Raw genomic sequence first — 13,435 nt, 5'->3', positions numbered from 1 at the left:
TTGTGAGGCTATCATAACAAAAGGTGCTCTTGTGAAGCTATCATAACAATAGGTGCTCTTGTGAGGCTATCATAACAATAGGTGCTCTTGTGAGGCTATCATAACAATAGGTGCTCTTGTGAGGCTATCATAACAATAGGTGCTCTTGCGAAGCTATCATAACAATAGGTGCTCTTGCGAAGCTATCATAACAATAGGTGCTCTTGCGAAGCTATCATAACAATTGGTGCTCTTGTGAGGCTATCATAACAATTGGTGCTCTTGTGAGGCTATCATAACAATAGGTGCTCTTGCGAGGCTATCATAACAATTGGTGCTCTTGTGAGGCTATCATAACAATAGGTGCTCTTGTGAAGCTATCATAACAATAGGTGCTCTTGTGAGGCTATCATAACAATAGGTGCTCTTGTGAGGCTATCATAACAATAGGTGCTCTTGCGAGGCTATCATAACAATAGGTGCTCTTGCGAGGCTATCATAACAATAGGTGCTCTTGCGAGGCTATCATAACAATAGGTGCTCTTGTGAGGCTATCATAACAATAGGTGCTCTTGTGAGGCTATCATAACAATAGGTGCTCTTGTGAGGCTATCATAACAATAGGTGCTCTTGTGAGGCTATCATAACAATAGGTGCTCTTGTGAGGCTATCATAACAAAAGGTGCTCTTGTGAGGCTATCATAACAATAGGTGCTCTTGTGAAGCTATCATAACAATAGGTGCTCTTGTGAAGCTATCATAACAAAAGGTGCTCTTGTGAGGCTATCATAACAATAGGTGCTCTTGTGAAGCTATCATAACAATAGGTGCTCTTGTGAGGCTATCATAACAATAGGTGCTCTTGTGAGGCTATCATAACAATAGGTGCTCTTGTGAAGCTATCATAACAATAGGTACTCTTGTGAAGCTATCATAACAATAGGTGCTCTTGTGAGGCTATCATATCAGTGGGTGTTCTTTGTTGTGAGGGTACTGTATTAATGGGTGCTCTAGTGAGACAAAACTTAATGTGTCAGAAGATGATCTGGTATCAGTAGAAATTAACTACAGATACTCTTTTTTCAGCCAATAAACATGAATAAGCATGAAGTATTTGCCACTGTCCACCAAGCAAGCAACAATCGATTAATCTAAAGCCAGTGTATTCTCAATTGTAGATAAATCCAGCATACAATGTACTTTCATTTACAAATAAGTGATGTGACTCAGGTATTTTGAAAATATTTTTGAGATTAATTTATCGTGTACTACATCAAAAAAAGAAAACAACACAATATTTATTAACATACATTCAGAGCTCTTTTGTGATTCACCTTGGTCAGGAACGCTCAAAGTCAAATATTTGAAAGCTTATGATGTGTAAGGACCAAAACAGCTTAAAAGCTCGTTCAACGTACAATACTTGTAACATGTGGTCAGTTTATACCTGGTCATTTTCTTGGTAACAAAGATATGGAAATTAACACAAAACTTAATCATATAAATCTGGTCCAGTTATTGACAAAGTTTGTCATATTTAATATCTAACTGACAAACATGAACTTGCTACAGTAAAATATGACCTAGTTTTCATCAAACATTTTGACAAGCTGCTTAACAAATTTCAGTAACCAAAGTAACAAGTGATAGATTTAACTATTCCAATACACAGATTGTTCATTTCATCAGACATGCTCACATGAACATTCGTCATTTAACAAATTTTAAGAGGCTTTAAATTAGAATACTAGTATATGAGTGCAAAATTAACATTTATCACAGGAAAAATGAAACTTTTCTTGCTGTACTTTTGACTTTTGATTTGAACTTTGCAAATACTGGAGCAGTAAAAAATATGTCATATTGTAATATAACCCAAATCTATATACTGGTGGGAAGCAATATTCCATATTACGAAGACTTTTTGCTTAAACTGAAGTAACATTTATATAAAACCACCAATTTTACTGATTGTCTTTTTTTCAAGGCCTCAAATAGATTAAGAAATGTTACAACGTGAGATGTGTTATGTTACATGATATCTAAAAGTTGTTGTTGCCAATGAAGCTAAAGCAATCAAAAAATTATAGTAACACAAGAAAACTGTGTTGCCTCAATTGCTTTCCTAGAGAATAATTCAGCAAGAAAATAGCAGACTGTGTTGTTTAACTACAAAGCTAGAACAAACAATTAGTAACTAGTGCACACTCTAAAATGTGTCACCTGCCTACAAAGCTACAAGAGTGCACACTCTGAAATGTGTCACCTTACTGGCCTCCCATGAAAATAGAATTTCCATCCAAAAAAGTGCTCAGTTTGAAAATTGTTACCTGCCTACAAAGCTAGAAAAAACATTTAACAAAAGTGCTCACTTTGAAATGTGTTACCTACCTACAAAACTAGAACAGCTATTTCACATTTCCCTCTGAAAAGTGTTCCTTTACAACAGTGCATATTCTGAAATGGTAGGCATGCCTATAAAGCTTTAACAGGCAATTAATTAGAGTACACACTCTGAAATGTGGATTGCTTATAAAACTAGAACAAACAAACAACAAGAGTGCACTTTCTGAAATGTGGATTGCTTATAAAACTAGAACAAACAAGAGTGCACTTTCTGAAATGTGGATTGCTTATAAAACTAGAACAAACAACAAGAGTGCACTTTCTGAAATGTAGATTGCTTATAAAACTAGAACAAACAAACAAGAGTACACTTTCTGAAATGTGGATTGCTTATAAAACTAGAACAAACAACAAGAGTGCACTTTCTGAAATGTGGATTGCTTATAAAACTAGAACAAACAAACAAGAGTACACTTTCTGAAATGTGGATTGCTTATAAAACTAAAACAAACAAACAACAGTACACTTTCTGAAATGTGGATTGCTTATAAAACTAGAACAAACAAACAAGAGTACATTTTCTGAAATGTGGATTGCTTATAAAACTAGAACAAACAAACAACAAGAGTGCACTTTCTGAAATGTGGATTGCTTATAAAACTAGAACAAACAAACAAGAGTACACTTTCTGAAATGTGGATTGCTTATAAAACTAGAACAAACAAACAACAAGAGTATACTTTCTGAAATGTGGATTGCTTATAAAACTAAAACAAACAAACAAGAGTACACTTTCTGAAATGTGGATTGCTTATAAAACTAGAACAAATAAACAAGAGTACACTTTCTGAAATGTGGATTGCTTATAAAACTAGAACAAACAACAAGAGTGCACTTTCTGAAATGTGGATTGCTTATAAAACTAGAACAAACAAACAAGAGTACACTTTCTGAAATGTGGATTGCTTATAAAACTAGAACAAACAAACAAGAGTACATTTTCTGAAATGTGGATTGCTTATAAAACTAGAACAAACAAACAACAAGAGTGCACTTTCTGAAATGTGGATTGCTTATAAAACTAGAACAAACAAACAAGAGTACACTTTCTGAAATGTAGATTGCTTATAAAACTAGAACAAACAAACAACAAGAGTATACTTTCTGAAATGTGGATTGCTTATAAAACTAAAACAAACAAACAAGAGTACACTTTCTGAAATGTGGATTGCTTATAAAACTAGAACAAATAAACAAGAGTACACTTTCTGAAATGTGGATTGCTTATAAAACTAGAACAAACAAACAACAAGAGTATACTTTCTGAAATGTGGATTGCTTATAAAACTAGAACAAACAAACAAGAGTACACTTTCTGAAATGTTTGGCCTGCATATAAAGCTTGAACAAACACAAAAAGAGTATACATTCTGAAATATGTGGTCTGCCTATAAAGCTAGCACAAACAATTGACAAGAATGCACCCTCTGAAATATGTGGTCATTCTATAAAGCTAGAACAAACAATTAACAAGAGTGCACATTCTGAAATATTTGGCCTGTTTATAAAGCTTTAACAAACAATTAGCAAGACTGCACACTCTGAAATGTATGGCCTTCCTATAAAACTTGAATAACAATTAACAAGAGTGCACATTCTGAAATGTGTTGTCTGTTTATAAAGCTTTAACAAACAATTAGCAAGACTGCACACTCTGAAATGTATAGCCTGCCTATAAAACTTAAATAAACAATTAACAAGAGTGCACAAAGTTGTTGTCTGCTTTACTTATTATGACAAATATTTTGTACTTGAGCTCAAGGTCTTATTTCAGGTATCTGACAAATTGAGCCATTAAAATAAGGTCAAGATTGGATAAACCCTGTCGGACATACATGTGCACCTTGAAATAGTTTTATTCAACAGCATTAAGCTATAACTATAATATCTGAGAGCTTACAAAGGTTGACAGGTGTTCAGAAATAAGTTTATAATACAACCCACCTATCTGATATTCCATTTATTACTGTTGGTTCTGAATATGCATGAAATACTTGCCGGTAGATAATACATTAATCTAGTGAGTAGAATAATAAAGCATCCTGAAATTCAGATTGAGGTGTAGGGAAAACAGTCAAATAGACAAAAACACCTCACAATCATTAATTCCTTAATACCTCACCCTAATTTGGAGCCATTGATTTCTAAACTCCTCATCCTTGTCCTTTTGAATTATGTGAAATCGTGCAGCTGGTGTCCAATTCTTAAGGAAAGCTAAAATAATAACTGAAGATTCCTTGAAATACAGAAAAATAAATAGTCATACTGCTTGTGGCATGGGGATATATCAATTCATAAAACAATTTAAAAGTGCTTGAACAATATGTGATTATCAATAACTGGGTTTTCAGAATATAAAAGCCTAGTTAACATTTTGTAGTGCTTCTTTTTGCTAGTTGCCGAGATATTTTACAGTTCCAGTGATTTTAAAGTTCCATCTTCTTCAGTTATGTGGGATATTTATTTCTCAAGCACTACTTTATTATTTGATAGACAAGACTGAAGAGGTTTGTTATTAAACAAGGAAGAATGCATTGTTGTGTGGTATGAACCGTTACCTGGACGTTAAGAATTTCTAATCAAGTTGTCACCTGTATACCTTTGTAGGTGTATCTCTTAATACAAACTTGACAATTAAATTGAAAAAGATATCTAAATACTGTAAACAATCTGTTTCAAACTTTGCATGTTTGCTGTAAGATTTCATATAAAATTTCACAGCAATTTGATTAGACATATAACCTTTTACATACTTCAGGTCACTCAAGTGTCAGTTGTTATAAGGGAGACAACTCTAGAATTACTTCAAAACCAAAATTTGCAAGAATGTAGACATTCTTAAAAGTAAGCCTCGTTATTTCAATAAATAAAGCTTAGTACTCATTAACAGTGAACAGAGATATAACATAACAAGAGGCTGTCAAAATGACAGCAAAGTGGACATCCCTTACTTTTATCAGTGTCCTTTTTCAGCAATAAGGAGCCACAATTTGTGAAGTGCATGGGTGGATAGTGTCAAAATCAAACTTAACCTCCATTTTGATATCAGAAACAACTTATCATAATTTGAAATGAAATTAATTTGTAATTCTGAAGTTGAAACATGTCAATCAATCAAGTGTCATAACTGCAATTTTTCTTTAGAATCAACATATTTAAATTTGAGGACTGGTTGAACTATCATCAAGTTATTGTATAGAAATGATTAAGATTTGCCCACCGTCTCTTCATCAGAAAACCTCATTGAAAATGAAGACTCATAAAATAAATAAGGTCTTCCTAATCATAACTGTTCTTTAAAGTTTTTTGAAATATATGGTACTTAAAGTTTTTGTCAAACTAAAAATGGGTTCAATAACTCCTCTAAATAGTTGACTATAGATAAACATGCATTTTGCCATATGTTCTACTTTAAGCAGTGTCTGACATGTTGGTCAGGAACCAGAATCATGAACATATCTTTCAAATATAAACTAGAGGCTCTAAAGAGCCTGTGTCGCTCACCTTGGTCTATGTGAATATTAAACAATGGACACAGATGGATTCATGACAAAATTTTGTTTTGGTGATGGTGATGTGTTTGTAGATCTTACTTTACTAAACATTCTTGCTGCTTACAATTATCTCTATCTATAACAGTACTTTCTGTGGAAAATGTTATTGAAAATCTTCAAATTTTAAGAAAATTGTTAAAAATTGACTATGAAGGGCAATAACTCCTTAGGGGGTCAATTGACTATTTTGGTCATAGTGACTTATTTTTAGTTCTTACTTTGCTGTACATTATTGCTGTTTACAGTTCATCTCTATCTATAATAATATTCTAGATAACAAAAAACAGCAAAATTTCCTCAAAATTACCAATTCAGGGGCAGCAACCTAACAACCGATTATTCGATTCATCTGAAAATTCCAGGGCAGATAGATCGTGACCTGATCAACAATTTTACTTCCTGTCAGATTTGCTCTTAATGCTTTGGTTTTTGAGTTATAAGCCAAAAACTGCATTTTACCCCCATGTTCTATTTTTAGCCATGGCGGCCATCTTGGTTTGTTGGCCGAGTTACCAAACACATTTTTTTAACTAGATACCCCAATTATGGCTAAGTTTGGTTAAATTTGGCCCAGTAGTTTCAGAGGAGAAGATTTTTCTAAAAGATTACTAAGATTTACGAAAAATGGTTAAAAATTGATTATAAAGGGCAATAACTCCTAAAGTGGTCAACTGACCATTTTGGTCAAGTTGACTTATTTGTAGATCTTACTTTGCTGAACATTATTGCTGTTTACAGTTTATCTCTATCTATAATAATATTCAAGATAATAACCAAAAACAGCAAAATTTCCTTAAAATTACCAATTCAGAGGCAGTAACCCAACAACGGAATGTCCGATTCATCTGAAAATTTCAGGGCAGATAGATCTTGACCTGATAAACAATTTTATCCCAGGTCAGATTTGCTCTAAATGCTTTGGTTTTTGAGTTATAAGCCAAAAACTGCATTTTACCCCTATGATCTATTTTAAGCCATGGCGGCCATCTTGGTTGGTTGGCCGGGTCACGCCACACATTTTTTAAACTAAATACACCAATGATGATTGTGGCCAAGTTTGGACTAATTTGTCCCAGTAGTTTCAGAGGAGAAGATTTTTGTAAAAGATAACTAAGATTTACGAAAAATGGTTAAAAATGGACTAAAAAGGGCAATAACTCCTAAAGGGGTCAACTGACCATATCGGTCACGTTGACTTATTTGTAAATCTTACTTTGCTGAACATTATTGCTGTTTACAGTTTATCTCTATCTATAATAATATTCAAGATAATAACCAAAAACAGCAAAATTTCCTTAAAATTATCAATTCAGGGGCAGTAACCCAACACCGGGTTGTCCGATTTATCTGAAAATTTCAGGGCAGATAGATCTTGACCTGATAAACAATTTTACCCCAGGTCAGATTTGCTCTAAATGCTTTGGTTTTTGACTTATAAGCCAAAAACTGCATTTTACCCCTATGTTCTATTTTTAGCCATGACGGCCATCTTGGTTGGTTGGCCGGGTCACGTCACACATTTTTTAAACTAGATACCCCAATGATGATTGTGGCCAAGTTTGGTTTAATTTGGCCCAGTAGTTTCAGAGGAGAAGATTTTTGTAAAAGTTAACGACGACGGACGACGGACGCAAAGTGATGGGAAAAGCTCACTTGGCCTTCGGGCCAGGTGAGCTAAAAAGTAGATGTGGTATGATTGCCAATGAGACAACTGTCCACAGAAGACCAAAATGACACAGAAATTAACAACTATAGGTCACCGTACGGCCTTCAACAATGAGCAAAGCTCATACCGCATAGTCAGCTATAAAAGGCCCAGAAATGACAATGTAAAACAATTCAAACAAGAAACAAACGGCCTCATTTATGTACAAAAAATGAACGAAAAACAAATATGTAAAACATAAACAAACGACAACCACTGAACTACAGGCTCCTGACATGGGACAGGCACATACATACAGAATGTGGTGGCGTTAAACATGTTAGCGGGATCCCAACCCTCCACCTAACATGGGACAGTACAACATAAGAACTATAAAAATCAGTTAAAAAAGGCTTTACTCATCAGATGAACAAAAATACAAGTGGACGTGGATAGGTACTTGTACATCCCAACAACAAAAAGACACTCAGAACAGATCTGAGAGTGCTCACAGTTATCTGACAGCTAGTTCAAAGCCACTAACAACTAAACCCCATTGATGATTGTAGGCACATTTGGTTCCAGTATTTTAAGTGAGATTATTGTAAAAATAAGGATAATGAAAGAGACGACAGACACCAAGTGATGGCAGTAGCTTACAATTGCCCTTAAAACCAGTTAAGCTTAAAAAGTGTGCAAAAATGCATGTCCAGTGGAAGAATCTGTGCAAGATAGTTGAACATGGGTAAATTTTCAAGAAGAGGATTTACAAACTGATATAGGCAGAAATTGCTTTATGCATTGGTAAAGGAAAACCCCAGAATAACTCATGATCATAAAATTAAAAGTTGATGCACAACCTCATTTTAAGTGTAATGCAGACGACACAAAACAACAGGAGCTGGACAGATGAAACAATAACAGTGAAATACTAGTCAGTATCATTTATTCTTTTTAGGAAAATACATTGCAAGATTCTACATTCAAAACTGGATTCACAAAAGGTAGTAAATATAATGAAAATATTATCACAGTGCATTTATAATAATACTAACCAAATCATTCAAAAATATCACATATCAAACGCATTTATCTCCCCTTAGAGTTGTAAATTTTGTGCCATGAATAAAAATTAAATAGCATTTTGCAATAATTGAGGAATATCTATTGAAAGCTTACAAAGACAACAGTATTAAAGTGTAAAATACTTTATATAAAAATTCAAATGTTTCATTTGTCAAATCTGTAGCTCTATTTTAGAATTAAAACAAGTGATAGTTTTTGAAAATTTAACCTCAAAACATCCTGTTATACCTATATTCATTTACTGTTACTAGTTTTCTTAACAAGCATTCTTGCAAACCATTAACCTAATGCATATATATTCTACATTCATATCAATTTAAAAGCAGAAATTTCTGTTAAACCTCACCAGAAACTAAATGAGGAGGTTTTCAGCATAAGGTTGTTTTTTTTCAAACCATGCAATATTCTTTTTTCAAAGCATGAGGTTTTTCTTGAATTTACAATAATGACAAAATAAATATAAAATCTATGCTTCTTAATAATAAAGATTAATTGTAAGAATATTATCAAAAATGAATTGATTCATAAATATTCATAAATCACAGCTAAACAAAAATATCATGAATATGGCATAATTAAAGCTTTTATGTAAATAAATTATAAATATTTGCTAGTACATATTTTACTATTATTCAGTGTAAATGGCAGTACTACTTAATTTGAAAGATTTCTCAAAATAAACACATAAAATACTATAGTAAAGATATTAAGTTGGTTACAGTTCAAAGACAAAAAAAATACAAATTGTTAACTTGTTTGGATCAAGACAGTAGCATATTGTATCCTAAAACTCAATTCAGAGATAAATAGAACAATAACAAAAAAGAGATTAAAACTATTTCACATCATGACTAGAGGAAAAATTGAAGAAGAAAAAATAAAGCTATAGAAGGTCATCAATTAAATTAATAGACAGAATGATTGTTTGAAACAGTTTGAAGATCTTAATATTTTTGCCTTTCTGATGATGATATTAAATTCAAGAATATATCTATAATGCTAATATTAGTAATTACTTAAATAAGCCATAATAATAGAAGACATTAATTCCACTGAATGCAAGGCAGAAAACTAATAAAGGGAGATAACAAAAGATATTTCAAATGTTGATATCTTAAAGGGAGATAACAAAGGAAATTTCAAATGTTGAAATCTTCAATGTTAATTGTGAAGGTACTGTCCAGAAAAATCTTGTATGTTTTGTATGTTTTCAAATACATTGGTTATTAGGCCAAAATTAGAAAAATGTTTGTTTCCCCTCCCCCCACCGGGTCAAACAATTATTTTCCACAAAAAAAAAAAAAAATAATTTGTTTCTATTTTTGAAAAGTGCTTGAAAGCAAAAGGATTGATAATATAAATAAATACACTCAAATTGAGCACAAACTAAAATTACAGAAAAGTGGCCTTGACTGGACAAAGTCCACCCATTCTTGTGACCATGCATATATGCTATGACATCCAGTTTATAAATTAGCCTGCCTTCCTTGTCTGTTTACAAAAGGTAGACCCAGGGATTGGGAAACAAGACATTCTTTCAAATGTGGGCTTATCAAGAACTGTTTAAAAAAATGTTTGGCTTTGAAACTCCAGATGTTGAGGGGAGAAAGGTAAATTAAAGTTAGTCACCTGAAGCAAGCTCCCTTACCACATCTATATTGATTTCAATTCATAACTTAAAAACATCTGATTCAAAGTGTTTTTTGAGGTACACACACCTGAGGTCATTTCTAAAGTGTATTGTACTTCAAAAACTGATTGATTCTTTATCATAGAAGTTGTTTACAAAAGAGAACATCTCTCCTCAACTAAAATGTGCTTTTTCAAGACAGCAGTCTCTCTGCTGAATTAAAAAAAAACACACACACAGAGAAATGTGACGAGTCCAAAAAGGGTGATTCTCATTACAGAAGTTTAAAAAGATTTGTTTTTTATATATATTTGAAATGGCCAGTCAAATAAAACTTATAAAACTTAGCCTATTCAAATATTTGGTAAAATGTTTTTTTTTAGATCATTTTCTTCCACTGTAAAAATAAGGAAATTCCTTATAAAACAATAATGTTTTTCTATTTATGATTTCGTAAAAATGATAATATGGTGACATATATATAAATACATAAAATATGTTATAAAAAGAAAAATATCACAAAAGTAATAGAATATATGAAACATTTCTATAAATAACATCCGTATACTACATGACAATATATATATTATGATGTTTTACACTTGCCTGCAGTGTTCCTACAAAAATATCTAGTTTGTTTTATATACAAACAAAAACATTTTGCTTATAATTTCAAAATATAACTTTTAAAATATCAAAACAGAATGTCAGTAACATATATGGCAAAATCAACCAGACTAAACTGAATAGAATATTCCCATCTTATTCCATCATAATGTAGCAAATTTTGTTAGCCCTATCTGAATGATCATACCTATTGTTACATGACAATGCAAGACAAAACATTTTACGTCAAAAATTAACAAGTGTAAACATTTACAAAAATGCTGACTACATTAAAATAGCACTATCAATATTAATTATCATTACAAAATGGAATCTTAAAATGAAAGACATAACATGGTTTAAAATTACTTGATGGAATAGTAAAAATATCAATAGATATCAAAATCATATCAACATCAATAGATTATCACAGTGATTATAAATGGACGGTCTTCGTGATCAATAAAAATAAAACAACAACCAAATTAAATTGAGACTTCAAAGTGGTCCTCTATCTGTCAGAGCAGTTTTAAGACTTCAGAGTGGTCCCCTATATCTGTAAGAACGGTTATCACTTCAGAACGGACCTTATCTGTCAGAGCAGTCAAGACTTTAGAACGGTCCCCTATATCTGTCAGAGCAGTCGACTTCAGCATTGTCCCCTATCTGTCAGAGCAGTCAAGACTTCAGAATAATTCTCTATCTATCAGAGCGGTCAAGACTTCAGAATCATTCTCCATCTGTCAGAGCAGTCAAGACTTCAGTATGGTCCCCTATATCTGTCAGAGTTGTCAAAATTTCAGAATGGTCCTCTATATCTGTCAGAGCGGTCAAGACTTCAGAATGGTCCCCTATATCTGTCAGAGTTGTCAAAATTTCAGAATGGTCCTCTATATCTGTCAGAGCGGTCAAGACTTCAGAATGGTCCCCTACCTGTCAGAGGAGTCAATGAGTCAGAATGGTCCTCTATCTTTTAGAGCAGTCAAGACATTAGAATGGTCCCCTATATCTGTCAGAGCAGTGAAGCTGCTAATAGTCGGAATAAATAATAAAACCCTACAAAAAAGTCTCAAAATGTATGATGTGTTTTGATGTTGCTTTAATGAAGCCAGTCTCTGAAGCCTCAATTCAACTGTCTATTTTATATGTCATACACAAATAACATTTTTCTACAGGTAATACATGTATCAACACTGTCCTGAGAATTTAAAAAAAACAAGGGAAGTTACCTCTGTTATGCAGCTGCGTAAAATGTTGAAACTGAATTTTAAAAAGTACAAGTTAAAAAACAAATTCTTCCTAAGATTATTCACACAATAAAAGTTGATAATAAAGCAATGATTGAAAAATCTATAGCAATAAAAAGCAGCTGTTTTAATATAATTGATAACAAAAACTTAATAATCTGAAATGATCAAACTGGTTCCAAGAATAACATTGCACTGTGTCAGCTACCAGTCGTTTTGTCATGATGCTTCCCCACGATAAAGTTTTGAGTAGCGCTGGCTCATTGTCTGGGTGTTAGGAGGAACTAATGATATTGGTTTCTCTCTACCTAGTCTGAAAAAATAAAATGAATAACAATATTACTATTGGATAATAATTAAAAAAATATATATTCTGGATTTACTTTTTCATCATTTTCAACACGAGGCAACTGTAAAATTACTTTTTACGAAATGAGCATTTTAAAGTATGTATTTGAGAACAAAATAACCGACTGGAGTAATTAAGACCTTATGATGATTTCTTACTTTGTTGGTGTATTTATATAAGAGGATATCCTAGTTTGCCATATTTGGGTAACTCCAGAGAAACACAGTACTAACAACTCGCCAAAAATAACATTATATTGCTTCTGTGTTTGCTCTCTAGTTTGTCTTGTGGTGTGATTTTTTTGGTCAACATTGTTGCTGATATACTTGAAATTGCCACTGTTTTATCTCTTCAATTTCATAAATAAAACAACTTACTTAAAAAAACCATAATAAACTTAATACTCTTTGATGACATTTTTTGTTTAAAAAAACCTCAGTGTTAATGACAAAATTTAAAGACAAAAATTAACACAAATTAGGTAAAGAAAATTAGGTAAAGAAAAATAAATGAATATAATATTAATAAAATGTAAAAGCTGACATGTACATGGACCAAAAAAAACCTCAAAAATAAATAGTGACAGATATGAGAATCAAAACTAACTTGATGAGGCCTATGCCTGTAGTGTATGATTGCTCAGCATTTTTACAACAAACACAAAATCTATTTTATACACATACACTTAAAATACATGGTGTTATTAAGAATATTACACACTAACACATATAAAGGACATGCACATATTAGTTCCCAACCAAAGCTACATTTCCTGTTATATGCATGTAATTGTCCACAAGTCCACAAGTTTTCATTGAAGTCACTTTGATAGTGCTTTATCTGTTAGAAGCTATTTCAACTGCTGAAAATCAGGATTATAGTATCATGGATACTTGGATAAGTAGGCTGAATTTCTCAATGTATTGAATACTT

At 32.4% G+C, this 13,435-nt stretch overlaps 1 protein-coding gene across 6 annotated transcripts in view; it reads right to left on the bottom strand.

Moving 5' to 3' along the window:
* Nucleotides 1–8,513: 8,513 nt before the first annotated feature.
* The window catches only part of LOC139503197 (tubulin polyglutamylase TTLL7-like), a 36,178-nt gene continuing 31,256 nt past the window's right edge, over nucleotides 8,514–13,435 (bottom strand). For 5 of the 6 annotated variants that reach the window (XM_071292981.1, XM_071292948.1, XM_071292956.1 and 2 more), the window contains one exon: nucleotides 8,514–12,466. Coding sequence is in view for 3 of the 6 variants with exons in the window: in XM_071292948.1 (XP_071149049.1) it covers nucleotides 12,373–12,466 (94 nt within the window). In the remaining 3 variants the exon portion in view is untranslated. The remainder of the gene's footprint in view (nucleotides 12,467–13,435) is intronic. The other variant, XM_071292975.1, reaches the window with a different exon arrangement.

This window comes from Mytilus edulis, chromosome 1 (genome assembly GCF_963676685.1).
Source record: "Mytilus edulis chromosome 1, xbMytEdul2.2, whole genome shotgun sequence".
Lineage (NCBI taxonomy): Eukaryota > Metazoa > Mollusca > Bivalvia > Mytilida > Mytilidae > Mytilus > Mytilus edulis.
Note: the sequence above shows the minus strand (reverse complement) of the source record. Positions and strands in the feature narration are given on the sequence as shown.